The sequence below is a fragment of the Suncus etruscus genome, chromosome 19 (assembly GCF_024139225.1).
Source record: "Suncus etruscus isolate mSunEtr1 chromosome 19, mSunEtr1.pri.cur, whole genome shotgun sequence".
Classification (NCBI taxonomy): domain Eukaryota; kingdom Metazoa; phylum Chordata; class Mammalia; order Eulipotyphla; family Soricidae; genus Suncus; species Suncus etruscus.
In genome coordinates, this window is record NC_064866.1 from 39401901 (window position 1) to 39427784 (window position 25884).

The 25884-nt window shown below is 37.0% G+C and overlaps 1 protein-coding gene across 3 annotated transcripts in view; it reads right to left on the reverse strand.

The window, feature by feature from the left end:
- ADCY8 (adenylate cyclase 8) overlaps positions 1-25884 on the reverse strand; it is a 273697-nt gene that overhangs the window by 45019 nt on the left and 202794 nt on the right. For 2 of the 3 annotated variants that reach the window (XM_049765555.1, XM_049765557.1), the window contains 3 exons: positions 24364-24464; positions 6795-6996; positions 4711-4800 (listed from right to left, as the gene is read on the reverse strand). In XM_049765555.1, coding sequence (XP_049621512.1) covers positions 4711-4800; positions 6795-6996; positions 24364-24464 — 393 coding nt within the window. The remainder of the gene's footprint in view (positions 1-4710; positions 4801-6794; positions 6997-24363; positions 24465-25884) is intronic. The other variant, XM_049765556.1, reaches the window with a different exon arrangement.

Sequence of the window (25884 nt, forward strand, 5' to 3'; positions counted from 1 at the left end):
TTTAACATTTGGAGTACAGATATAATAATAGTTGGATTGCAATTCTTCCTTATTTCTAATATGCACTACCAGTTCTGGATTCTTTTGTATCTGAACCATACTGTCGTTTATTTTCAGTGGGGAGCCACACCCAGTAAACCCAGGCTTACTTCTGGCTCCACACTCAGGAATCACTCCTGGTGGGTCAAGGGATTATATGGGATACTGAAGATTAAAACTAGGTAAGTTGCATGCAAGACTAGATACCTACCAAGTGCACTATCTCTTTATTCTCCTTATTGCCCTTTCTTTTCATGCCAGCTTACCTTTGATTAAATGTCAGACATTATGAATTTGTCTTATTAAATCCTAGGTAGTTTACATTCCTTTCAATACACCTTAAATTTGTTCTGTGATACAAAATTTTTGGAAATAATTAGATACTTCTGGTCTTAAAACATTTCTTTTTTTTTTTTTTTTTTTGAGGAGTACATGGAAATAGAAGGGGGTATGGGCTAACGGGACTCAGGTCCATTGGTGATATTAAGAAAGGACAGAACTGGGGCCGGAGCGGTGGCACAAGTGGTAGGGCATTTGCCTTGCATGCGCTAATCTAGGACAGACCAAGGCTCTATCCCCCCCGGCATCCCATATGGTCTTTCAAGCCAGGAGTGATTTCTGAGCACATAGCCAGGAGTAACTCCTGAGTGTCACTGGATGTGGAGCAAAAAGAAAAAAAAAAATAAAGGACAGAACTAAATCCAAACCATGGATTTAGCAACAATGAAATCATGAAACCCAAACTTTAACAACCATACTTAAAAAGGTTCCTTTTCTTAGTAGACCCTGGGAACATTGTGGAGAGAGGTTGACACTGGTGGTGAGAATGGTGCTGAAATATTGTAAGTCTAAAATTTAGCTACGAATAACTTTGTAAATCACAATAAATAATAATTTATTTAAATGCTTTAAATAAAAAAATCTTAGAAAGGGTACTTGCTGAAGCAAGACCTATTGATGACCTAATTCTTCAGTCTACTTAGTTTCCAAGTTTTGTTTTGTTTGTTTGTTTTTGGTTTCTGGGCCACATACATACATGGATGACTCCTGGCTCTCTGCTCAGAAATCACTGCTGGCAGGCTCAGAGAACCATATGGCTTCCAGGATCGAACTCGGGTAGGCAGGCTGCAGTGCCTACCCACTGTGCTATACTGTGCTGTCACAGCAGCCCCATACTTGGTGTTGGAAGCACTGTTTCCATTAGCATGTTCCAGGCACTCATCTTTTGGGCAGCTCTTTCCTAAGCATGAGTTAATTATTTTGTATGTATACATTGAATGGACTGTCCATGCCTTTGTAGAATTCTCTACTTATCCAGCTTATTTTTCTCAAGGACTGTATGCTTTCCGATTTTATTTATCTCATTTCCCTCCATGTTTTCAGCTCTGTCTTCTCAAATTAGTTTTTCTGATAGTTCCATTTGCACTTCTCTGTCTGATCCACAGTCTGACAATTCTCATGAGGTGGTCATAAAGCTTAGGTAATCAGAGCTCTCTCCATTTGTTTCCCGAATCTCTCTCCTTCACTGCTCTATGCCTTCTCCACAGATTGTTTTCTGGTTCTTTTTTTGTTTGTTCGTTTGTTTTGGGGCCACACCCAGTGATGCTCAGGGATTACTCCTGACTATGTGTTCAGAAATCACCCCTGGCTTAGGGGACCATATGGAATGGCGAAGTTCAAACTCAGGTCTTTCCTTGGCAGCCGAGTGCAAGGCAAACGCCCAACCGCTGTGCTATTGCTCTGGCCTCAGATTTTGTTGGTTTTAAGTTGGTGAGAAAATTAATGTGTTTGCTATACCACTGAAAATATACTTTCTCCTCTTTTAAGCTTCTATCTTATTAAAGTAACCTCTGTTTTACAATGAGGCAGTTAGATAATCTTGAATCTTTTTACAACATTGACTTTTTTCTTAAAGCAACTTATAAAGCAATGGCTGTAGAGTTTTGGCTAGATGTAAGGGATGCCGTAAGGGTATATAAAATTTCAGAATGTAATCTGTGAAGGGGCTGCAAACACCACAGAACATGTTTCTTAAGAGGGCTAGAGTGATAGTACAGCAGATAGGATATTGCCTTGCATGTGGCTGATCCAAATTCAATGCCCAAAACACTCTATTTACCCCCAAGCCGTGTCAGGAGTGATCCCAAGCAAAGAGCCCAGAGTAAGTCCTTAGGACACTTGGGTGTTTTTCCCCAGCCCTTCAAAAAGTAAAGGCTACATAGAACCTGACTATACATGAAAGAAAAGGGACAAGTGCCACAGTGCAAAGACATGAGAACCATATATCACTATGAGAAATTATGGAACCTTTAAAACTATGACAGCTCTTGCAAATATAATTAGCTATTTGTTCAAACGTACCAGAGTATATAATAAAGAAAAACTTGAATCTAAAAATGATCTCCCTACTGAACCTCTGGAGGCATTCAAGTAGTTTAAATTCATGCATGTGATTTGCATTCATTTTACAGACTTCCGTATTTTCTTTTCCCTAGATGACTTTTCAAATAATAGCAAAATATGGCATTCTTTTCTGTCATATTCTATCTTCACTCATTTTTAGTAATGGGTACAATTTAATTCATGCTTAAATTATATTTTAGAACAGTTAGCAACTTCTATGTTTATATTACATCATCTCGTTTAATAATATGTTTTCAGACGAAATGTAATTTCTCCTGGGATGAGGAAGTTATCTATTTAGATGAGGAAACAGGGAGGAGGTGAACAAAAAGTAAACCTTTCTGAAGGTCTGAGTATTTAACTCTTTGGCAAACAAATTTTTAGATAAGGGAAGTACAACCCTGAATATCAGGATAGGAACTGGGGGAATTCAAACAGACTGGTGGTACTAAGAGCCCAGACTCAGTCTTTTAACCAGTGGGAATCCAGTACCTGAGAGACTATTACAAGTTGCTATTCTTTTTTCATGCCAAGTTGCTAATTTTTTTAAGAGGCCAAACAGGAAAATATTTTGCCTTAGTGGACCATAGTATCTTTTACCCAACTCTGACACTGCACGTAAAAGCAGCGATAGACAATTTGTATTAAAAGGATGCACTTAGGGGCCGGGTGGTGGCGCTAGAGGTAAGGTGCCTGCCTTGCCTGTGCTAGCCTAGGACGAACCGCGGTTCGATCCCCTGGCGTCCCATATGGTCCCCCAAGCCAGGAGCGACTTCTGAGCGCATAGCCAGGAGTAACCCCTGAATGTCAACGGGTGTGGCCCAAAAACCAGAAAAAAAAAAAAAAAAGGATGCACTTGTCAGGGGCCCGAGTGATAGCACAGCAGTTCCTTGTTTTCGATTCAATACCCTGCCCCATATGGTCCCCAAGCCAGGAGCGATTTCTGAGCGCGTAGCCAGGAGTAACCCCTGAGTGTTATCGGGTGAGGCCCAAACAAACAAACAAACAATGCCTTAGGACCGGAGGGGTGGCACAGCGGTAGGGCATTTGCCTTGCAGGTGGCTGAACTAGATGGTAAGCCCATATGGTTCCCCAAGCCAGGCATGATTTCTGCCTATGGACTTAAACTGGATTCAGAAGTAGGGACTGACGAATATGAAGTTTGAATTTACAGACTTAGAGATTAACTGAATTAAGAAAGAAGGAAGAAAGCGAAGGGAGGAAGGGTGAAAATCGGACAGTGGTATCACTCAGTGACATCAAGCAAATTGCTTACTGGGATTTATTTCTTTATGCATAAAAGGGGGAAGGTAAAATTTAACTCCACATAACTTGTGGATATGCATCAATGTTTATCAAGCAGGAACTCTAGAGTTGGGGTATGGGTGGGGTTGGAGAGTGATTTTTTTCCCTAAAAATCTTTTCAGGATAATTATGGAGCATTATGTGAGGAAATAGTTTTTTTCAACCTGTATTCTGAATGGGGCTTTTTAGCGTACTTGGGGTCAGCAAGGACATCTCAGCTTGTCTTCCTTCTGTCACAAAACTTCAGTTCCACTCAGTAAATATCTGGAATTTGGATAAAATAGTCTAATATTTTCCTTTTCCTGGATCCTTGCACAAAACAAAAGCACCAGACCAGACCTGTCTGGCTAAGGGAGGGTCATGTTTATATTACATATGTTATTGATCTATAAGCTGTGTGGTTAAGAATGAAATTGATTTACATATGAGAGTTGATATTCTATTGTGATATTTCCTGATTTTGTGATATCTGAGGACTTTTCATACTACTTTTATTTAAGTTTAGTTATAACTATCTGCCCTTCCTTTCTTCCTATTTCATGCATCTTTTTCAATACTGTAAAGAATGTTTAAAAAGAACTTTGATCTGTCTGCTTATGGCAAAATACACATTCTGTTCTAGGGTTTTTACATGAATTAGGGAAAATGTTTGGAAGAAGAGGAGACAAAGGAAAGGAAAATATAGGGAAAAGTGATGGGGGAAAGATGGAAGAGAAAAGAGAAGGTAAACATGGGAAGATAAAAATGAAAGAAAAAATGAAAGATAAAAATGAATGAAAAAGAGAAACAGAGTGGGAGACAGTGAAGAAAAGCAGTAGATATAAGGTTGTGAAAAAGAGAGAGAGACAAGTGGAAAAGATAGAATCTAGTATTTTTTAAAGTTCTTTATCCAGCCTTGATTACTTGGAAACTATGGAGATATCTATGCCCAATTCTAGCCAAGTGGATCTTGTGAATAAATACCTCTGGGTAGGAGCAGATATCTGTAAACACAGCTGAGGAATTGAAAGTCAGGTTCTTCAAGGGTATCGACTTGTCAAAATCACACCACAGCTGCGGATTAAAAAAAAAAAAAGAACAGCAACAACAACAACAAAAAAAAAAACATAAAAAAAAACACAGGAACAACAAAGTCAGTGTGAGTGCTAGCTAGAACAAAGAAGTGTTGCTACTATTTCTGGGCTTTAGAGTCGAAGCCTGGGCAGACCAGGTCCTCCAGGGGGATTTCAGAACAGAAGAGCCAAATAGAATATGCTCTTTTAGTCTTAAAGAAAGTACTGGCTTAGAAAAAGCACAGAAAAGCCAGTTTCAAAACCAGCCCAAGATTGTTCTGTTGGCCTCATCATGTAAAATCAATGGAGTGTGCTTGTACAGAGCTAGAAGGCAGAAGAATAGTCTGGCTGGCTGTCTCCAAACAAAAGCTGGGGCACATTTACTACAAAACTTTTAACATTGGTTTGGTGGCCCTTTCCTGGGCAAGCAACTACTGTTAGAGATTTTGTGGTGTTCAGAAAAGAATAGCTACCATTGACTAAATTCCTCTTCTGTGCGAGCCACCTGGTATACCAAAAAGAACAAAGGAAAAAAAAGGGGGGACCCACAAATAAAAAGTCTCACAAACATCTTATGATGTAGCTCTTTTTTTATCCCCATTTACAACAGAAAAATATGAAACTCTGAGAAGTAAAGTAACTTGTCCGGGATCACCGACTTATAAGTGGTAAGTGGTGGAACAGATTTGAATCCAGGTCTATCTGACTCCAAGGCGTCCAAACTTCTACACCATTGGGGGCACAGTTGGTACTAGAGGGATCTCTGAACTAGAGTCACTGGGTTGATTTTCAAATCCTAAACCTCAGAAATGCCTGCTTTATTACGACTTGAGAACCTGGCTATAACCTTACAAGCCATAACTAATAATCATATTTTCAATTGCCACAATCTAGAAAATATTCATGAAACGATGGACTTAACTTAGGATTTTCTCTTTTTATACGCCTTTCTTGTAAGGCATATATATATAGCCCAAGTAACATAGACTCTAAGTCAAATTGGACCAATGTGAATGATCTACATCAGGCAGGATAAACCTCCAACTCATCAGATGACAATCCTAGAGTTAATCCTTTGGGTCACTGAATACTTGGAGACCTTCCCTCAGGTCCAAAGGCACTATGATGGTTCCTGCCACCAGAGGATGTCTTTCTCAACAAGTACATCTAAAATCGAAAATCAGATGAATCACTTCCAAAAGCTAATCTCTGAGTCATGGGCCACACAATTTGTACAAACACAAAAATGTAGTTGTCTACAACTACCATATTACTATTTTCAAGAGAAAAATAAAATTCGCAAAACAGGTCATCAAATCAAAAGCACTGAAAAATAAGGCAACTGAAGTTGCATCTGAATTTGAGGTATCACATCCCATGTGAACTCTGAGGAAATTGTAGGCAAAATAATCAACCTTCCTGAAAAACAGTTTCCTCATCCATTCCATCAGAAGAAGAATACCTACCTGCCGCACACAGTATGCGCTATTGCATTTCCATCCTGAGCATAATGAACATGAATGTGGAGTCAGACAGAACTTCACAAGTTATTTCATGTCTCTGAGCCTCAGTTTGTTCAGCTATAAAGTGGGGATAATGACACTTACCTCACGGGGTTTGTGTGAGGATTATATAAGAAAAACTTTCCCTGCTGCTCCTTCAGTGCATGGCACATAGCAGCTAACTACTTAATAAATGGTAACTCTTATTTATAATTATAGTTTGTTGCTTACTGACAATACAGAAATTTAATAATGTCTAAAACTCCTTTGGAACACATCATCTCACCTGTTCAACAAAGATGACTTACTACCAACATAACACATAGCTTTGGCAATAGTCATTTCTGTTCTCTGTGCTCAAGCTTGAGGCTTAGGACAAGCATATGAAAATAACTGGTACCAAAGAAGGCCAAGCAACTAGTTGTAGGTTTAATAAACTCTTAATTCCTGACTAGAGTAGATATTAGAGAATTGATGGATTTAAAATGCTTACGATATTTAGGATGGCACCCAGGAAATTAATCAGGATGGATGCAAAGATAATGACGTTCCTGGCCAAATAAGTCTCATTTATCCAACAGCAAGTTTTCCGGAGAACAAGGGGTAAACACTTATAATCCTCTGCTGTAGTGATGAGGACCAGAGCCGAGTGCAGCATAATCAGGATGGAAAATTGGACAGCCATTGGCATCACTCTGCAGGGAAACACAGAACACTGGATCACATGTCAGCAATCGCTGATCTCCCCTTGCCCAGAGGCACTAGTAATCATGTTCATATTTTTCCTCATTTTTTTTCTAAATCTCTACATGTTCAAGAAAAGGGTTATCAGCAGAAGTTATTTCTTTTTATATACTGATACCTCCTATCTTCTCTCGAGAAACTGTGCGATGACCACAAAATATTTGTCTCTCTGTATTTTAATTCCCATTTAAAATATTTTTCCATATTCATCTCTTTTATTGGAAACTGATTCCCTAAGACAACACACTAGTAGAACTAGTATTTTATCCACTAATACGAGTAGAACCAATATTTTTTTTCAACTTTATAAGCAACATATATAATTTTTTAATTTTATTGAGACCAATGTGAGTTACAAAAGTCTTTCACAGTTATATTTAAGATATATAGTGACAGTGAATTAGGGTCTTTCCCACCACCATTGTTGACCTCCTTCCACCCTAGTTCCCAACATGCATTCCATATAGCCATGCTTTGCTCCCTGGACTAAAAGTGTAGCAGGTCCATTTTTTGTTTAGCTTGTTATAGTTTGGGTCTCTTGATTCTGTTGTTGTAGACTTTGGCTTGGGTATTTAGATCTGACTCTTCTTCTTTTTTTTTTTTACTCAGTGATTCTGAGACCCCTTGGCCCCTGGGTCTCACTCACTTTTTTTTTTCTTTTTCAATTTGTAGAGGATATAGAAATATGAGACCAAACAAAATGATTCAAGTTCTAAGGTTCTATGAAAAAGGAAGGAGCCCCTCCCTATCTAGAAGATAATTAGAAGGGAAATTTCCTTAAGAGACATAGAGTGTCTCCACACATGAAGCATTCTGTCACGAGACCAACTACAGGCTTCAGGCATGCTGGTTGTCCAACCTCAAGGTCTTTCTTTATGGTTCGAGGGGAAGTTCTGTTCAGTTGCAGTTTTTAAAGTCAAGTCAGTCTTCTGTAAATAGAGTTCTTGGTTTTTGCACAGGTCCTAGGATGAAGCCTAAGGTAAAGTTATTCTTTATGGCCCCAGGAAGTTCTGCTCAGTTCCCTTTGTCACAGCAGTCAGTCCTTTGTAATTAAGGATCTTGGTTTTTGCATAGATCTTGGGGAGGAGCATCTTCTGATTTCATTTCATTGCTAAGTGATGAGGTAGGACAATCTTAGACTGACTTAGATTGAGTTGTTGTTTCCCATCGTCAGGGTGTCGTATGAACCTACCCTGGAGCAAGTTGGTGCTGGACCAATATTAGGGCATCCTTCAGAAGGAGTTTAATTCCTGGTGCTGGTGCAGGAACTTGTGTCAGTAGAACTAGTATTTTATCTCACTGCTTTGCCCATAGAGAGATACATGTACAATTTCCCCTGTAAGGTAGGTTTAATGAAATATTTTCTCTCTTGCTCTATTCTCCTACTAAGAGTTGCACTGGATACATGGTCCAATTTGTTATTAATGATTAACATGTTTTTTTTAATGGATTTGGGAAATAGGAATGTTTCACTTTGAAACACAGATAAGAAGAATTCATGTCTTGCCAATGCGTCAATATCATTTCCATCTACATTAATTCCAAATCGAAAACTGAGCCTCAAATTCTCACTTGAAGCTATCCTTTTGGGGAACACCAGTTTGAAACAAGTTTGCTAGTCAATTAGATGTCAGAATATGGGACATGTCAGAATTTGGGATTTAAGGTGATATTTGAAGAAATGAGAACAAAGTGCAAGCTCAAAGAGAATCTAGAGAGAAGAGGCAAAAGGATAAAGATAATGTGGTATCAGCTCCAGGAACCAAACTCCTTCTGGGACATCCTTAATACTGCTCTCACACCACCAACATGGGCCAGCATTGATATGACAGCCTGACAATGAGGAAATGACAACAACTTGACCTAAGAGCAGGTTGTCTTACCTTACCACCTAATGATAAGATGAAATCAGAAGACACGCCATCCTTTGATCTGTGTAAAAGACAAAATCGCTATCTACAGAAGACTGACTATGACTACAGGACTGGGCAGAGCTTATCCTGGGACAAATAAAAAAGTTCCTAGTCTAGGTGTAGGCCTACAATCTGTACACTAACCAATATCTCTAATTCCAGAGTTCTGATTGAGACAACTGCAACTGAGCAGATTGTCTGGAAACATAATGAAAGCCTCTAACTCAGGCTTTGTCAGGGAACTGGTATAAAAACCAAGACCACCAACTACAGGATTGATTAAAACAACAGTGATGGAACAGAATTTCTAGAACCCTAAAGAAGGAAGACTCCATCCTATGAACTGTGAAAAGACCAAGAGTTCTAACTACAGAGGCCTGATTTTATCATCCACGACTGAGTTTCTAGCTACCAAAAAAGGACCTAGGGGAGAGTAAAAGACCAGAGCCTTCAGTTATTCATGTGACAGTATACTTCAAGGACAGAGAAACCCTGTATCTATTAGGCCAAGGGAATTCCCTTTCTAATCTCCCCAATTTTTTCTGTGCTTATGCAAAAAAAAAAAAAAAAAAAAAAAAAAGAAAAAGAAAAAGAAAAAAGAAAAAAAAAAGAAGCTCAAAGTAATTTTTTTGGTTTTGTTATTATTGTTGTTTTTTTTAATTTTTTTCTTTTTTCTCGCCTTTTTCTTTTTCTTTTTTCTTTCTTTTCATTTTTGTGCTTTGTTTTGTTTTTATTTTAGGATATTGGTTATTGTGTGATTGTTGTCTTTATTGCTGTGGTCCTTTTTTATTTAAATTTTTTTCTTTTCTTCTAACAGAATCTCATAAATTGAACCATCTTATTCTGCCTCACAAATTGAGGGAGAAATAATGGAAGGTACCAAGACCAAACAGTCATACGGACATTAAGTAGAAACAAAAACAATCAGACTTAAACACCAAATCCAAAGCCAACAACAACAGAATCGATACCCAATCTACAAACTAGACACAGAGGGGACCACTTATACTGGCAGACCGGTGGTGGAGGGGGATATAGGATGCATACTGGCAACAGGGATGGAGGGAGGACAACATTGGTGGTGGGAATGCCCCTGATTCAATGTCACTATGTACCTAAAAGAAAGACTTGTAAAAAATTAATTATTTAAAAAAAAAGATAATGTTATAGGAGAAGCTAATGAGCTAGAAGAAGAATGGCAGCAACGAGAAAATGTTCAATAAGCAGGAAAGCAAAAATTCATGACATGACAGCAGGGTAGAAGACATTTATAAAGAAGGAGTAATTAAGACTGAAAACTTGCTCTGTACAACCAGGATACATGAAAGTTCTAAAATAACTCTACCTATCTGTTGGAGGTTCAGTAATTTATTTCATTTCTTTAAATTTTAACATTTTCACACTTTTGATTTTACGGATCCCCTTGACAGGACATCTCTTGCAGGAGTTCTAGACAAGAACAGAAGGTCTGTGCATCATTGAATTCCCAGAGGACTCTAGGCAAATGAGAAACATCCTCCCCAAACAGGCTGACAAAACACCATTATTCCTGGGCACAAATGGCAGGCAAACAAAGGTGCTTTTAGGCAGATTGCTTTCTTAGGTAGTCCCAGGAGAGCAAAGGCCAGTTTGAGATTATGGTGTCTCAGTGACATGAAACAATTGGAAATTTATTTGTATTTCAGTAATACAAATGTCTTATCTCCAAGTGAGAAGCAAGGTTAATGGGCAAAGGATAATTTGAATGCTGTCAAAAGACTATGAAAGCTTAGATTGGTCAACACTTCCATCCTACTATTGCTGTATAAATAAAGCCTTTGTATCATCGTATGATATGCGGGGCTCCAGTAGCTGTCCTTCTTGCTTGACTGCCTTTTTCCTCTCACCCTTATTTAATTGTTGGCAACTCTAGGCACATGCACTAAATGCTCTGGTTCTCTTATCTCATTGCTTTTCCCCCCAAAATACCAGTGGTCTCCACTCATCTAGAATTGTTCTATAATTCAAGGCTCAGCTATTCCTTGACTTTTTTGATGATACATATGATATATAGGCATAGAACTGAGTTTCAAGAAATCTCCTTGGAGTATGATATTTGTGGAAACAGCATTCCTACCCATGCCCTATTTCTCTCTAGAAAGAGCAGATCTGTACAGTAAAGTGACAGGCTACAGAACCAAAGCACAGAAATCCATGGTTTTTCTATATGCAAATAATACAATAGAAGAGAAATAAAATTTAAAAATACTATTCACAATTTTGCCTCAGAACAACCAATACCTGAGAATCAGCTTAACAAAAGAGGTGAAAGGCTTATTCAAGAAAAGCTACAAATAACTTCTAAAATAAATAAAAGAGACCAGGGAGAAAAGGAAGTGTTATATAAATTTAAGCAGCCCCTATAAATTATTCATAGCATTTTAAAAGACATAAGTCAAATGCTATTATATGTATAAAGAATAATACCCCCCACACAAAGAGCCAAAGTCCAAGAAAGAAAAATATGTGAGGCTTTTCTCTTTACAACTCTATACTATTTTATAAGCCATAGTAGTCAAAATAGCTTGATACTGAGATCAGAGTAGATTCTAAGAACAAAGGAATATAATTTAGATTCCAGAGACAAATTTCTAGATTTATGGACAGTTAATCTTTGATAAAAGGCAATACCTAGGAGGGAGTAGGGAAGGCCTCTCAACAAATGCTGCAAGGAAAATTAGTCATGTATGGAAAATTAGCCATGTACAAAAATTAAATTCAAATCTATTCTTAACACTATACTCAAAAGTAGAAGCAAATGGATTAAATATTTTAATATCAGATTTGAGAACAACATATATAGAACACTATGACATTGAAATTAGGGTATCTCTTCATGATATAATACATTAAGTGAGCTGAAACAAAAATGAAAATGTAACTATACTGAATTAAAAGCTCTGTACCACAAAAGACATGGGGACCTGAATAGAGACACCCATAGACTGGGAGAAAATATTTTCACATCATTTATCAGATAAAGGATTGATAACTAATATATAAATCACTAGAACTCAACATAGAAAATTTGGAAAATATGGAAAGAAGAGAAGAAATGATCAGAAACCTGCTCATTGCTGATATACAGAGGCCAGGGATATGAAAAAAGCTCTGCACTGTTTATCAAGATATGAAAACCAAAAACAATCAAATATCAACTCATACTAGTGAACTGCACACATCAGAAAAAAAATGAAAGTATTGCTGTGGATGTAGACAAAAAATTACCTTCATTCACTGCTGGTGGAAATGTTAACTGGTCCAGTCATTTGGGAAAACAATATAGATACTCCTAAGAAAAACTAGGAACTGAGTTTACATATGACCCAGAAATTCTACTTCTTAGTACCTAGTGCCAGGGCCTTAAAACTCTTGCTCTTCTATGTTCCTTGTAGCACTATTCATAATAGCCAAAATCTGGGAACAACTCCTGGTGTCCAAAAACAGAAGACTGAATAAACTTTGGTACATACATTGATACATGTCTTGGTTAAGAAAATTAATGGATGGATCTGGAGAATATTGTGCTGAATGAAAATGAAAATGGAAATCATATGAGGCAAAATTGTGAAAATGGAAATTACATAAACAATAGGAGGAGGGTAACAAATACCCAGAGGAAAAAGAAATTTAGAACTGATCTTCAGTAGGAAAGTCATCTTAGGGAGAGGTGAAGAGAGGTGAATGGAAGCAGACATTGTATGAAGATGTGGTGTTGCAGTGTTTAATTAGTGAAACTCTACTAATAAGAGTTTTGTAAAGCATAATGCCTAAATTAAAATTTCTGAAATAAGATGATAACCACGAATTAGTAAATGGTTTAACTAGACACTGAAGTCAATGGCTGGATCCTGAACTTTTCAGTCACAAGAATTGTGCGAATTACATGATATCTAATATATGTAGGCCACCAAGTCTGCGCTATATTTTAAATTATCAGTTTGAATTAAGGCAGGAAGTAGAGAGCAGGCAAGTAGCCAATTGTTAAAGCAAAGCCTGGTATTTGATCCATACTCTGAAACACAACCAATTACACAGCTTGGGCACAAAGTGTTTTACTTAGAAAAACTTGGATTTTTGTTTTTGTTTTTGATTTTTTTTTTTTTTGGCCACACCTGGTGATGCTCGGGGGTTACTCCTGGCTATGCACTCAGAAATCACTCCTGGCTTGGGGGGTCATATGGGACACTGTGGGATCGAACAGTGGTCTGTCCTAGGTTAGCGCATGCAAGGCAGACACCCTACTACTTGCACCACTGCTTCGGCCCCAAATCTTGGACTTTTTAAACCCACCTCTAAAAGAGGTTCTGAGATTAAAGTAATAAAGCTATCCAATGCTTGTTTAGCATACAGTAAAACTTTAAAAGGGGCTACAAAGGCATTACAGGAGTTATGGTACTTGCCAATATTTTGCTGACCTTGGTTTGAATCCTGGCACTACATATAATCTCGTGAGCACTTCCAGGAATCTGCTGAGCATAAAACTATTAAGAATATGCAAAGAAATTCCAGTATTCTTTATCTGTTCATGGTAAAACCCAAAGAACCATTTTGAAGATATAGGAAAAATGTAGCAATTACAAGACTGTCTTTCTTGGTAAGAAGCAGCACGAAGTATAAACGTTTTGTGAAGGAGCTGGAGTAATAGTGCAGTGGGCAGGGCCTTGCCCTACAGGTTCAATCCTTAGCATCCCATATGGTCCCTTGAGCACTGCCAATAGTAATTCCTGAGTGAAGAGCCAAGAGTAAACCCTGAGCACCACTGGGTGTGGCCCCCCCCCAAAAAAGAAAAAAGTGTTGTGGAAATCTTTGCAGCAGCTCCTCAGTTCTCATTTATTTCTGCATATGAAAATATCCAAACATTGTGTTACCCTATCCTCAAATTTCCTGTTTAATCTTATCTGATGGTAAAACCAGCTCATTTCTGGGAGGGGGTCTATGGAAGATAACAAAGGGGTTGCCTGAGGGGTGTAAATGGAGAGATTTAGCAAGGGATTCAGTAAGAAGCCTCAGAAGTAGGCAGCATGGAGAGATGGCAGAGTCAGGATTAAATACAGGGCAGTTTAAGGGGCTGCTTAAAAGGTTAGCTTAGAAGCCACACATGATGGCTAGGGCATATTAATAATAAAAACTCCATGTCTCCTGACTTCTACTGACTGCTGTGGATCATTTCCTTGCCACTACCCTGAACCTGCTGACCTGCTGGGTAGAAAGGGATCAGACGCCCCGGCTGGCAAAGAAAGGCCTCACCATCCATCCACCATCATCCAGTCCCATCAAGGATTCATATTAATTTACTTTATTCTACACATTGGATTATAACTTTTATCTCTTGAGCTACTAGACATCCACGTAGTTCTGAATACGTGTTTTCCTTGGTGTACAAAAGAAGCAGGAAACCTTTTATTTCTATTATTGAGCCTGTCTTGGTAATACGTTCTAATTTCTCTCTGCTTTCTGTCTATACACAGGATCTGTGGGTTGGTTCCATAATTTGAAGTGTGCTTGGGAGGCAGGGATCAGTGGGAGTGAACAGCCTGTGGCAGCTTGTGGTACAATAAGAAACTCAGATCATAGTGAACACTGACATTTGTCTCCCCCTTCAGAATTTACAGTCTATGACAGGGGTGGCGAACAAGTTCGACACAAAGAGCCAAAATTTTAAACTGTGAGAGTCAGAGAGCCACACCACGCAGTGACCTGCCAAAACAGACAAACACTCACACAAAAGCATCTAATTTGAACAATGATGTGACACAACATGTGACACACGGGTCCCCCACTCGCTGGCCCAGTGCAGTTGTTTCCAAGGGATGGGAGACGGGAGGACGCAGCCTGGGGGACAGGCAGGATCTTTCCTCAGAGGTCCCTCCTCAGAAGCAGCAGAACAAAATCCAAACTTGGCAAAGAGTATACAACATCATGATAAGAGGCAAAGAGCCGCATTCATTTTGGCCCGGAGCCGCATAAGGCTAGATAGCCGCGTGTTCGCCACCCCTGGTCTATGAGCTCAGTTTCACATTTGATTTTCTTTGCAATGCTGAAAATTTTTCTTGTTCACTTTAATAAATGAAATAATATTAGATCCTACGTGCCAGAATTTTGTTGAGGATCTTTGCATCTGTGTTCATCAGTGATATTGGCCTGTAATTTTCTTTTTTGGTAGCATCTCTCTCTGGTTTGGGGATCAAGGTGATGTTGGCTTCATAAAAGCTGTTTGGGAGTGTTCCTGTTTTTTTCAATTTCATGAAAGAGCCTGGCTAGGATTGGTAGTAGTTCCTCTTGAAAGATTTGAAAGAATTCCTTAGTAAATCTATCTGGGCCTGGGCTTCTCTTTTTGGGCAGATGTTTGATTACCGTTTTAATTTCCTCAATAGTGATGGGAGTGTTTAGATATGCTACAACCTCCTTACTCAACTATGGAAGGTTATAAGAGTCCAAGAATTTATCCATTTCTTCCAGGTTCTCATGTTTAGTGGCATAGAGTTTCTCAAAGTAGTCTCTGATTACCCTTTGGATCTCTGCAATATCCTTTAAAACTCAATATGATCTGTGGTTATGCTCAGAGATACTAGGCTGGTTATCTTTATAAAATCATATCTCCAGGGCTAGAGAAATAGAACAGTGATAGGGCGTTTGCTTTGCCTGTGGCACGGATTACTGTTAGATCCCTGACCCTGAGCCAAGAGTGTTTCTGAGTGCATAACCAGGAATAACATCTGAGTTGCACCAGGTGTGGCCCAAAAACACACAAACAAAACCAAAAATAAAAACCAAAACAAAATCATATCTCCAATCCATGACATGTCTTCCATTTAGTGTCATTGTCTTTTGGACCTCATTGCAGTAACTCCAATAAAAAAAGCTTATCTTCTGCCATTCATTTACTCACTTGTCAATATAGTATAACATATGTATATATAATGGTTTCTAGTTGTTAATGCATTTTTCCATGATAAATACATCTATTCAATAGAATATATTGATGTATTAATTTATTTATGATTAATATTTTTTTTTTTTTGGTTTTTGGGCCACACCCGTTTGACGCTCAGGGGTTACTCCTGGCTATGTGCTCAGAAATCGCCCCTGGCCTGGGGGGACAATATGGGACGCCGGGGGATCGAACCGCGGTCCGTTCGTCCTACGCTAGTGCTTGCAAGGCAGACACCTTACCTCTAGCGACACCTTCCCGGCCCCTTTTGTTTTGTTTTTAAGCCATACGGATGATGCTCAGGAGTTATTCCTGCCTATGTGCTCAGAAATTGCTCCTGGTTGGGAGATCTATGGGATGCTGGGAATGGAACAAGGTCCATCCTGGATTGGCTGCATGCAAGGCAAACACCCTACCGCTGTGCTATGGTTTGGCCCCATATTTGTGACTAATTTTAATAAAATTGGCCCACTTCACCTCAGGTAGCAAAGTGGTAAATTGTGTAAACAGTGTAACTATTTTTGTTTTTACCATACTTTTAATGTTTATGGAACAGTAGTACAAACTCTGCTTTATTTATTATTTGGGTAATTTCCCTATCTTTTAGTTTGACTAAATGTTTATCGATTTTTTGGGAGGGCCACACTCTGTGGTGCTCTGGGGTTACGTCTGGCTTTGAACTCAGAAATTACTCCTGGCAATCTTGGGTGACTTTATGGGATGCCAGGGATCGAACCAGGGTCACCTATGTGCAGGGCAAATTCTCTACCGACTGTGCTATCACCCCGGCCCCAATTTTATAAGTATTTTTAATGAATAAGTTTTGTTATTTTGTTGAATTGCTGTTTTCAATATCATTTCACTCTTTTCACATATGCTTATGGTCTTCAACTTGTTTCAGGTTAAATTGTGTTTCCCTATTTCCTCTACTTAAACCTGCTGACCTTTGCTCTTTCATTTCTAACATATGCATTTATTACTGTATTCCCTCAAGCACTATTTCTGCTGCACCCTACATTTTTTTTTTTTTTTTTTGGTCACAATGGTAGTAATCAGGGTTTACTTTTGGTTCTGCACTCAGGAATCACTCCTGAGAGGCTCAGAGGACCATATGGGTCATCGGGATTAAATTTAGCTTTGTACAAGGCAAATGCCCTAGCCACTTCTTTGCAGATATCTTTTTTTTTTTTTTTTTTGGTTTTTGGGCCACACCCGGTGACGCTCAGGGGATACTCCTGGCTATGCGCTCAGAAGTCTCTCCTGGCTTGGGGGACCATATGGGACACCGGGGGATCGAACCGCAGTCCATCCAAGGCTAGGGCAGGCGAGGCAGGAGCCTTACCTCTAGCGCCACCGCCTGGCCCCTCTTTGCAGATATCTTACAAATTTTGATAAAGAACATTATCATATAGCTCAAACTACTTACAAATGATCACTTTAACTGATTTGTTACCTAAAAATGTTTTATTTAAGCTCCAAATGGTTTGGGATTTTCCCAGCTATCTTTCTGTTATTGATTTCTAATTTAATTTTACTGTGGTCTGAGAAGATACTTTGAATGATATATATTTTTTCAAATTTGTTAAACTGTAAGTTAGGACTAAAATGTTTAGGACTAAAATGTCTGTCTTTGCAATATCTTCAGTAAACTTGAGAAGAATGTGTAGTCTATGAGAATGGTAGGAATAATTTATTGGTAGTGTTGCTCAGCTTATTTATATCTTTAGTGATTTCTTGCCTGCTTTATTTATTAATTTGATTTATTTATTAATAAATCACTAATTTATTAAATATTTAGAATTTAATCATAATTAATAATTTATTAATTTAATTTATTTATAATTAAATCAGTGACTAAAAATGACTCCTCTTTGATCATCATATTTATTTTTGTCTTTATCTTTTTTATCTTTCTGTAATATCTCTTTACATCTCATTATTTCCCTTGTTTTGAGTCTGCTTTGTGTCAAATATTTTTTATAGCTTTACACTCTTTAAATGTGTTCCAATATGGTAAACTTAAATTTATTTAATTTTAATATATTTGTTTTATATTTATAGTAGTTCTGTTTTCAGTCTCTTTTTTAGTTAACATATTAGCCTATCAATATGCAATTGGATCATTTTAATAGTTAGATTTATATAGTTTCATCTCTTAAAATATTTTTATTAACCCCATTTATTCCATTTATTCATACCTTTGCATATCCTTCAATGATTAACAATTGAATGCTCATTTATATAATTTTATTTTATTAAAATATAATTATATTTCTTACAAATATTTTTTTGTTTTCTCAAGAGTTTATAATATACATTTTAATTAATCTAGGTTACCTATAAATAATATATCATTTAGTATGTAATGTAGGTTCCTAATTTTTTTTCTTGAAATCCTTAATAATATTTTTTATTTTTTTTATTTAACCAATTTTATTACATACATGATTGTATTTGGGTTTCAGTCATGTAAAGAACACCACCCATCACCAGTGCAACATTCCCATCACCAATGTCCCATTGTTATTTTTGTACATGTTTTTTAGGAAAGGTCAAACAAAAATACAGTTTTTGTTTATTTTCTTTTTGTATCACCTTTGAAGAAAGCGATTTTTTCGTTGCATTATTTAAATATTTTACTCATTCTTCTTATGTTGTGTGGCACAAATCATATTTTTCTAAAGGTAAGGTATGGGCCCTCTCCAGCTTCCAACTTAAAAATTAGAGTGGGGGTTTATGCTGCTTGGTGTTCTCTATTAACCTTAGTTCTGATGTTTCATGTTTCTCGTACTTCTGGAAAATAATACCCATTTAAATATATATATATATTTGGTTTTTCGGGTCACACCCGTTTGATGTTCAGGGGTTACTCCTGGCTAAGCGCTCAGAAATTGCCCCTGGTTTGGGGAGACCATATGGGACGCCAGGGGATTGAACCGCGGTCCTTCCTTGGCTAGCGCTTGCAAGGCAGACCACTTACCTCTAGCGCCACCTTGCCAGCCCCCCATTTAAATATTTTTCCCTCAATTGTTCATTCATCTTTTCTTGTTCATTCTATCTTTGAAATTGTCTAAAAGATTTTGAATGATTTAACCATTTGCTAAGAGTTCAATTTTTTTCTTTGCATTCAGCTTGGGAAGTTTCCATTGACTTGATTTTTGGTTCACTTGAATATATTGATAACTTCATCAAGACATTAATCATGTCCACTGCAAATTTTTTGATTACTGACATTTCTTTTTGACCCAAATTTAGCTTCATTATTAACTAAATCTACTGCATAGTGCCTACATTTTCCATCAAAACCATTTATGCAAGAATAATAGTTATTTTAATTTCCTCTTTGGATAACTTCTGCATTAGTGTCATACCTGACTCTGATTTTCAGGGTTCTTTTCTTTTTAATAGCATATACAGTATGCTTCTTTTTTATTGAAAACTTATTATTGTATTAGCTTCTATTAAGAAACTGAGATGAATCAGCTTTTACTATAAAGTTTTAAATTAATCTAGTTAGAGGTTGAACTATGCTTAGTATTTTTTGTAACTATATTTACTCATGGTTTCAGGCTCTTCTGGTATTTTTTCCTTTGTTGCATTTTATGCCACTAATTACTTATCCTCATAAAAGTATGTCTGCATTTCTGTTATCACAAATCCATGACTGATTATAAAGAATTCTTGTTGGTGTTCTGGGGGCAATGGTAGAAAGAATTCCATAAATCCTTTAAATTAAAAAATTTAAATTGGAAAATTTCATTTGCACTATCTATTTTGCTTAAGGTATTACTTGTTTTGTTCACAGATTCTGCTTCCTCTTGTTAAATCTTTATTTCTATATGAAACCTTCATTTCATATCTATAAACCCATCAAGTACTTTTTAACTCCTTTTGAAATAGCCATTTCATTACTGATAGTGTGGGCATTTATTTATATAGTGCTAATATCGACTAAGGATATTACTATCATATTCAAATATTGTTTATCTCTCCTTCACCCAATTTTAATGGTTCTATTGTCTACCTGCTGTTCCCTTACTCTATTTCTTTAAATATTATGTATGAGAAGTACTTCTGTATTTATTTTTCTCTTTCTGTCTGACTTCAGTCAGTATAATACTTTTCACTTCCATCTACATAGAAGAAAATGATAAGATTTTAATCTTTTCTTACGCATGCATGCACGCATTTGTGTACCACAATTATTATATTCATTCATCTGTTCTTGGGTTGTTTTCAGATCTTGACTACTGTGATTCATCTTTCAGTAAAATTATATGCCTAACTGAATTTCAAAATGCTGTTTTTGGATCCTTGGTAGACTCCATGAAGTGGAGTCTATGGAGTTCCATGGAATTCAATTCTTAGTCTATGGAAAATGCCCATATTCTTCAGAGACGGGAAGTCAAGATTCCCACTGTTTACTTTTTCTCCCATAACCACACCAGCACTAAGGTTGTTACTCATTTTAATTTTTGTGTGGTTGAAGCACTCAGCAGCGCTCAGGTTTAATGCTGTATCTGCGTTGAGGTCTTACTCTTGGTGGTGCTCAGGGGATAAAATATATGTGCTTGTGCCAAGGATAAAACTAGGGTTGGCTGTGTGCAAGACAAATGCTTTACTCTTAAACTATTTATCTAGTCCCTGTTTTTTTTAATTCTGTGTACCACTATCACTGGTGTGAAATGATATTTCATTATTTTTTAATTTGCATCTCCCTGACAATAAGTGACAGAATTTTTTCCATCTGTATGTATTCTTTAAGGAAATGTCTGTTTGTCTACCCCACTTTTGACAGGGTTGCTAATTTTGCTTTTTAAGTTTTACAAGAGCATTATCTTGGATACTCAGATTTTGTCATATGAGTGATAGACAATATTTTCTCCCATTTTGTAGAGTAGCCTTTTATTCTAGTCATCAGTTCTTTTGCACTTCAGAAGCACTTCTTGATTTGATCTTGTGCCGTTTGCTTATTTTTGCTTACATTTGCTGGGCCAATGAAGTGAGTCACTGAAGATGCCTCTAGACTCCAGGTCATGAAGGATTTCTGCTTATATGATTCAAATACCATATTAGGTCTTTAATATATATTGAATTGACTTTTTTGGTGAGGCATGAATAGAGCTCTGAATTTCTTCTTCTCCTCCTTCTCCTTCTCCTTCTCCTCCTCCTCCTCCTCCTCCTCCTCCTCCTCCTCCTCCTCCTCCTCCTCCTCCTCCTCCTCCTCCTCCTCCTCCTTCTTCTTCTTCTTCTTCTTCTTCTTCTTCTTCTTCTTCTTCTTCTTCTTCTTCTTCTTCCTCCTCCTCATCCTCCTCCTCCTCCTTGTTCCAGACCAGTTGCCTGCTTTATTTGCATGCTGCAGATTCTGAGGACCTCCAGGGGTCACTCCTGGGTACAGAAACAGTAATAGCCCAGAGCACTGCAGGGCATGACTCAACTCCCACCCCAACCTCTCAAAAAAAAAGTTACTGAAATTATTGTTCTATATTTACAGTGCTGCTACATTAATCTTTACAACAGAGTCAAGATCTCTCCATCATTATCAAGGTCCTTTTCTCTTCCTCATATTATCAATTCACAGTTCTGTTGTTCATGTCTCAGGATTTTATTCCATTGCTAATTTAGTTATTTTATACTCAGATTGTGAATAATATAATTATATTATTGTCTTTTTTCTTTCTGAATGCCTTCACTTCGTATAATATCCTTCAATTCATTTCAGAAAAGGTATAGATTGTATCTTTTCTCTTAGCTGAATAGGAGTAATCCAATGTGTACATGTACCACAATTTATTTCTTCCTTCAGCAGTTAGTAGGTTGCTTCTAGATCTTGGCTCTTATAAGATGTTTCAGAGAACACAGGAATGAACATGTTCCATAGTCATATAAAAATGTGTTTCTTATCACTGATCATTAGGAAAATAAAAAAAAATCTAGACACTCATGTGATATCCCCTCATGCACATGAACAGTATTTGATAAAAAGTCTGAGAACAATAAAGTCTGGTCGGGATGTAGTTAAAAAATTCTAATTCACTGCTGGGAGGTGTACTAATCGATTTCGTCTCTTTGGAAAAAGAATTGTCATTATAATTCTATTCACATAGCTGCTTTTAGATTCTCTTCATTTGGAGTTCATAGCATCTTGATATATGCAGGTTTCATTGTAGATCTCTGTATTCACCTACAAATACTCTCTCACTCTTACTTGCTTTAGTTTATTACTTTTTCATTTTGGAACCTGGCACTTCCAATAGAGTTCTTTCGTCCCAGTAAATATTATATGAAAATACCTACTTAATTTTTAATTTGTCTAGCGAAGATAATAATACAACACCAAATGTGTAGCAATTGAATGATTTCCTCCACTCATACCCGTCAGGAAGTTACAGATCTTCCACATCACCAGTTGTTTCCGCATAGATAGTTCATGAAACCATTTCTGTCTAGTTGGTTACGTATGTAGAAATTCTGAAGATTTCTGAAAAATCTCACCTTTGCTGTCACCTTCCTGTATTTCATTTACTTCTAAGAATCTTGCTAATCCAGAAAAGGTCAAGCATCAACCATTCATTGCAGGTTGGGTCAACTAAACATCTTTTCTTCAGAGAGCCATGTTATGCTTTTGCTCAAATATATATCTTTGCTGTCTCTAGGACTGGCCCTAAATTCCTCAAAATAGCAGTGTAGACATCCAGGCCTTCCGTATTAGCTCAGGGACTAATCCTACATTCTTTAATATAGTAGTGGAGACATTGAACTTCTGTTATTTCACTTCTTTTTCAAGAACAGTGAACAACGCATCCGTTACTGTAGAATCTCTGACTCACTACTATGCAAACACATGTTTCAGTACACCCCTGTGCCTTTGGCAGTAGAGCTTTCTAAACTAGGAATGCTCTTCTGTTTTTTTTTTTTCTCCTTATCCCACTCAGCTCAAAATACCACCATCTCTGCAATCTTTTTCTTAATCCCTTAATCAAAATGAATCACTGAATGAGTCAGTTTGGTACAAAGCAGATAAAAAGGTAAAACTAAAAAAGTCTTTTCAGGAGCAAATTCCAGTTTGGTCATGACACAGACCTGTGTCCTTGAGTAAATTTTCTCTGTGAAATGGCAATTAGAATGTTGCACCACTTAAGATTTCTTTTGAGGTTTTACTGAAACAGCTTATGTGTAAAAGAGTTAGTATTTTTCTGGCATGTGAATCAGTGTTCAGGAACTGTGATCCATGATGATGATGATGATGATGATGATGATGATGATGATTTTATCTCCCACTGAATTATGCATCAGATGATGGAGATTTGCATCCTCCTGCAAAATTTTATTATCTCCAGGGTTTTTACAATGATAGAACAAACAGTCACTCATACTTTAACCACATGAAAGAGAAAATTCATAGTAAATTAGGTCAAAGGGAATTTATCTGGAAGAAGAAGCTAGGGCTATCTTATAGTATAGGAGAGAGCAAAGAACATGACCAAACTAGAACTCAGGAGTATACTAGAAGTATGTTCTTGGCTTGTCTGGCACATCTAACAGTATGATGTAAGTCTGAGTCTAACAAAGCATTAGGGAACAGACTTTGCAGAAAGTTTCCTATATTTGAATGTAGGAAGTACTAACTGCACAAGTGAGCTTTTCATTTTACTATTCTAGCCTCATTTTTTCCCTTTAAGTTGAGGCAATAATACCACCTACTTCATAGAGTTGCCAAGAAGATTTCAAGAATTACTGACTATAAAGTATCTGGAACAATGATTTGGCCACATATAGCTGTTTTCAGTATTAGTAAAGTGTCAGTTTATTTTTTAAATTTTAATTAATGAATTTTAATTGGCTCACATGAGATAAAATTACAAAGTTGTTCATACAATATTTCAACATCCATCCCTTCATCAGTGCACTTACCACTACCAATGACCCCAGTTAACCTTCCACCATTTTGCTTCTCACACCTGCCTGCCTCTATGGGTGAGATTTTTCTATTCCTTCTCTCTCTCTCTCTCTCTCTGTCACTTCTCTCTCTGTCTTTCTCTTTCCCTCTTTCTATTTCTTTTAGATATTGGTTTGAAATATTATTACTGAAGTAGTATCATGCCAATTTTCCTGCACTGGAAGTTATGATGTTGCATCTGTCAATAACAAAGAGGTAACTACCAAAATGAAGAGGCAAATGGTGAGTAAAGTTCACTTACCTTAACTGTTTTATAATATTTTGGGAAAAGATCTGGTTTGTCAGAGTAATGCGATTAGTATATAAAATGAAACAACCAAACATTTGGAATACATCTTGGTTCTCACACAACAGTTATTTAAAATCCTCATCTCTTTCCATATAATATTTCCATATATTGAAAATATAATAGAGCTAGTTGGCTCTGTCATATCTTTAACAAACACATGTCGCTTAGCTTTTTTATATTTACCTTGAAGAAGGAAGTAAACTTTGTATTGCTGTGATAAATAGAAGAACAATAAATGCACAGACCAGGTTTGACTTAAATACTTCATCCCTCATTTGGGAATACTGTAATTAAAAAAAAAGAAAGAATAAATTATTTCACAACAAAGTTGGGGTTTCAGTTAAGTTTTACTAAGTTTTGAGTGAAGTAAAATATCAGGACAGGGCAATTAAGTATGAATCTATTTTTAATTGAAAGAACTCTCTTTCTAATAAATAAGCCAATTACAGAGTACCACCCTTTCCCTCCCACCAACTTTACAAGAACCCAGGAGTAAATACAATTCCTGTTTATAAATGGAAATGGAGAGGGACTTTGAGTGCTACTATCTTCTTTTCCCTCTTAGTTAACACCATTTAAACATATCAGAAGTGCACAAATCCATGTACATCTGCAAATAAATCATATGGACTTTCATCATGAGTAAACTTAAGCTATTTAAGGATCTTGTTCCATTTTGTGTTAGATTTGAGGGAAAAGGGCAGTAGTGGCTGGTGATTCTTTCTACTTTCTGATTCATAAAGTTTAATGAAAATGAAATTACTAGAATACAAGAACTTAAAGTAGACAAAGAGATCAACCGAAAAAAAGTAGTTCTTTAATTTTACACAATAAAAAACCAAGACTTATTGACCAATATACTTGCTGTCCTTCTGATGTCTGCTTGAGGCAGCCCTGGGGAATGGCAATAACTTTATTTTCATTTTACAGAGCACTCAGTAATTTTATCCAGAAGCCTTAAGAGCTTCTGGAAAGTCAGCACCAAATGTGCACTTGTCTTATTAGTTCTATATAATCCTGGAGTCACTAAATTAGAGTAATTCAATTTAAAAAAGAAAAAAAGGAAAAAAGGGTTTTAAAACCACAAAAAGACCTGAAAATTAGTCTGAGCTCACCTGACATTTCACTTTAATTACAAAGTTGTATAAGAACTTGCCTCAAATCACACAGAAAGACAGGTGATTTTTAGGAGAAGAAAGAAAGTTTATCCTGGTTCTGGAACTTTGTTATTCCGATTTGAATTTCATACTTACTTTAGAAACAAAATCAGTGAATAGAGCTCTCATAATATTTCAGTATCCAAAGACAATTTTGGTCAAGTTAGTGCAACAATAAAATTAGTATGTACAGTTGCATGACCATTTTCTTGCTGTTTTCTTGGTGTCCGTTGAATTTGATACTGAACTTAGTTCATAGTATAAGTTTGAAGCTAAGATTTGGGGAACATCTGTGTTCTCTATCTGGGAGCTCAAGCGCATATCTTTCTGAGAGGTCACACACTTATTGTGGTTGGAGGCAATAGATTTTCCTGGCCAGAATTGAGGTTGCTGTTTGCTAGTTGACAAACCGCTTGCTATCTAGAGAGAAAAATTAGAACATGACCTTGAAGAATGACTAAGATTCATCCTCCCCCCTGATAAAAACCACAGAAAATTCCTGCTACTAATAGTCAGCAAAAGTGCTGTTTTAGAAGAGAGCACAGTC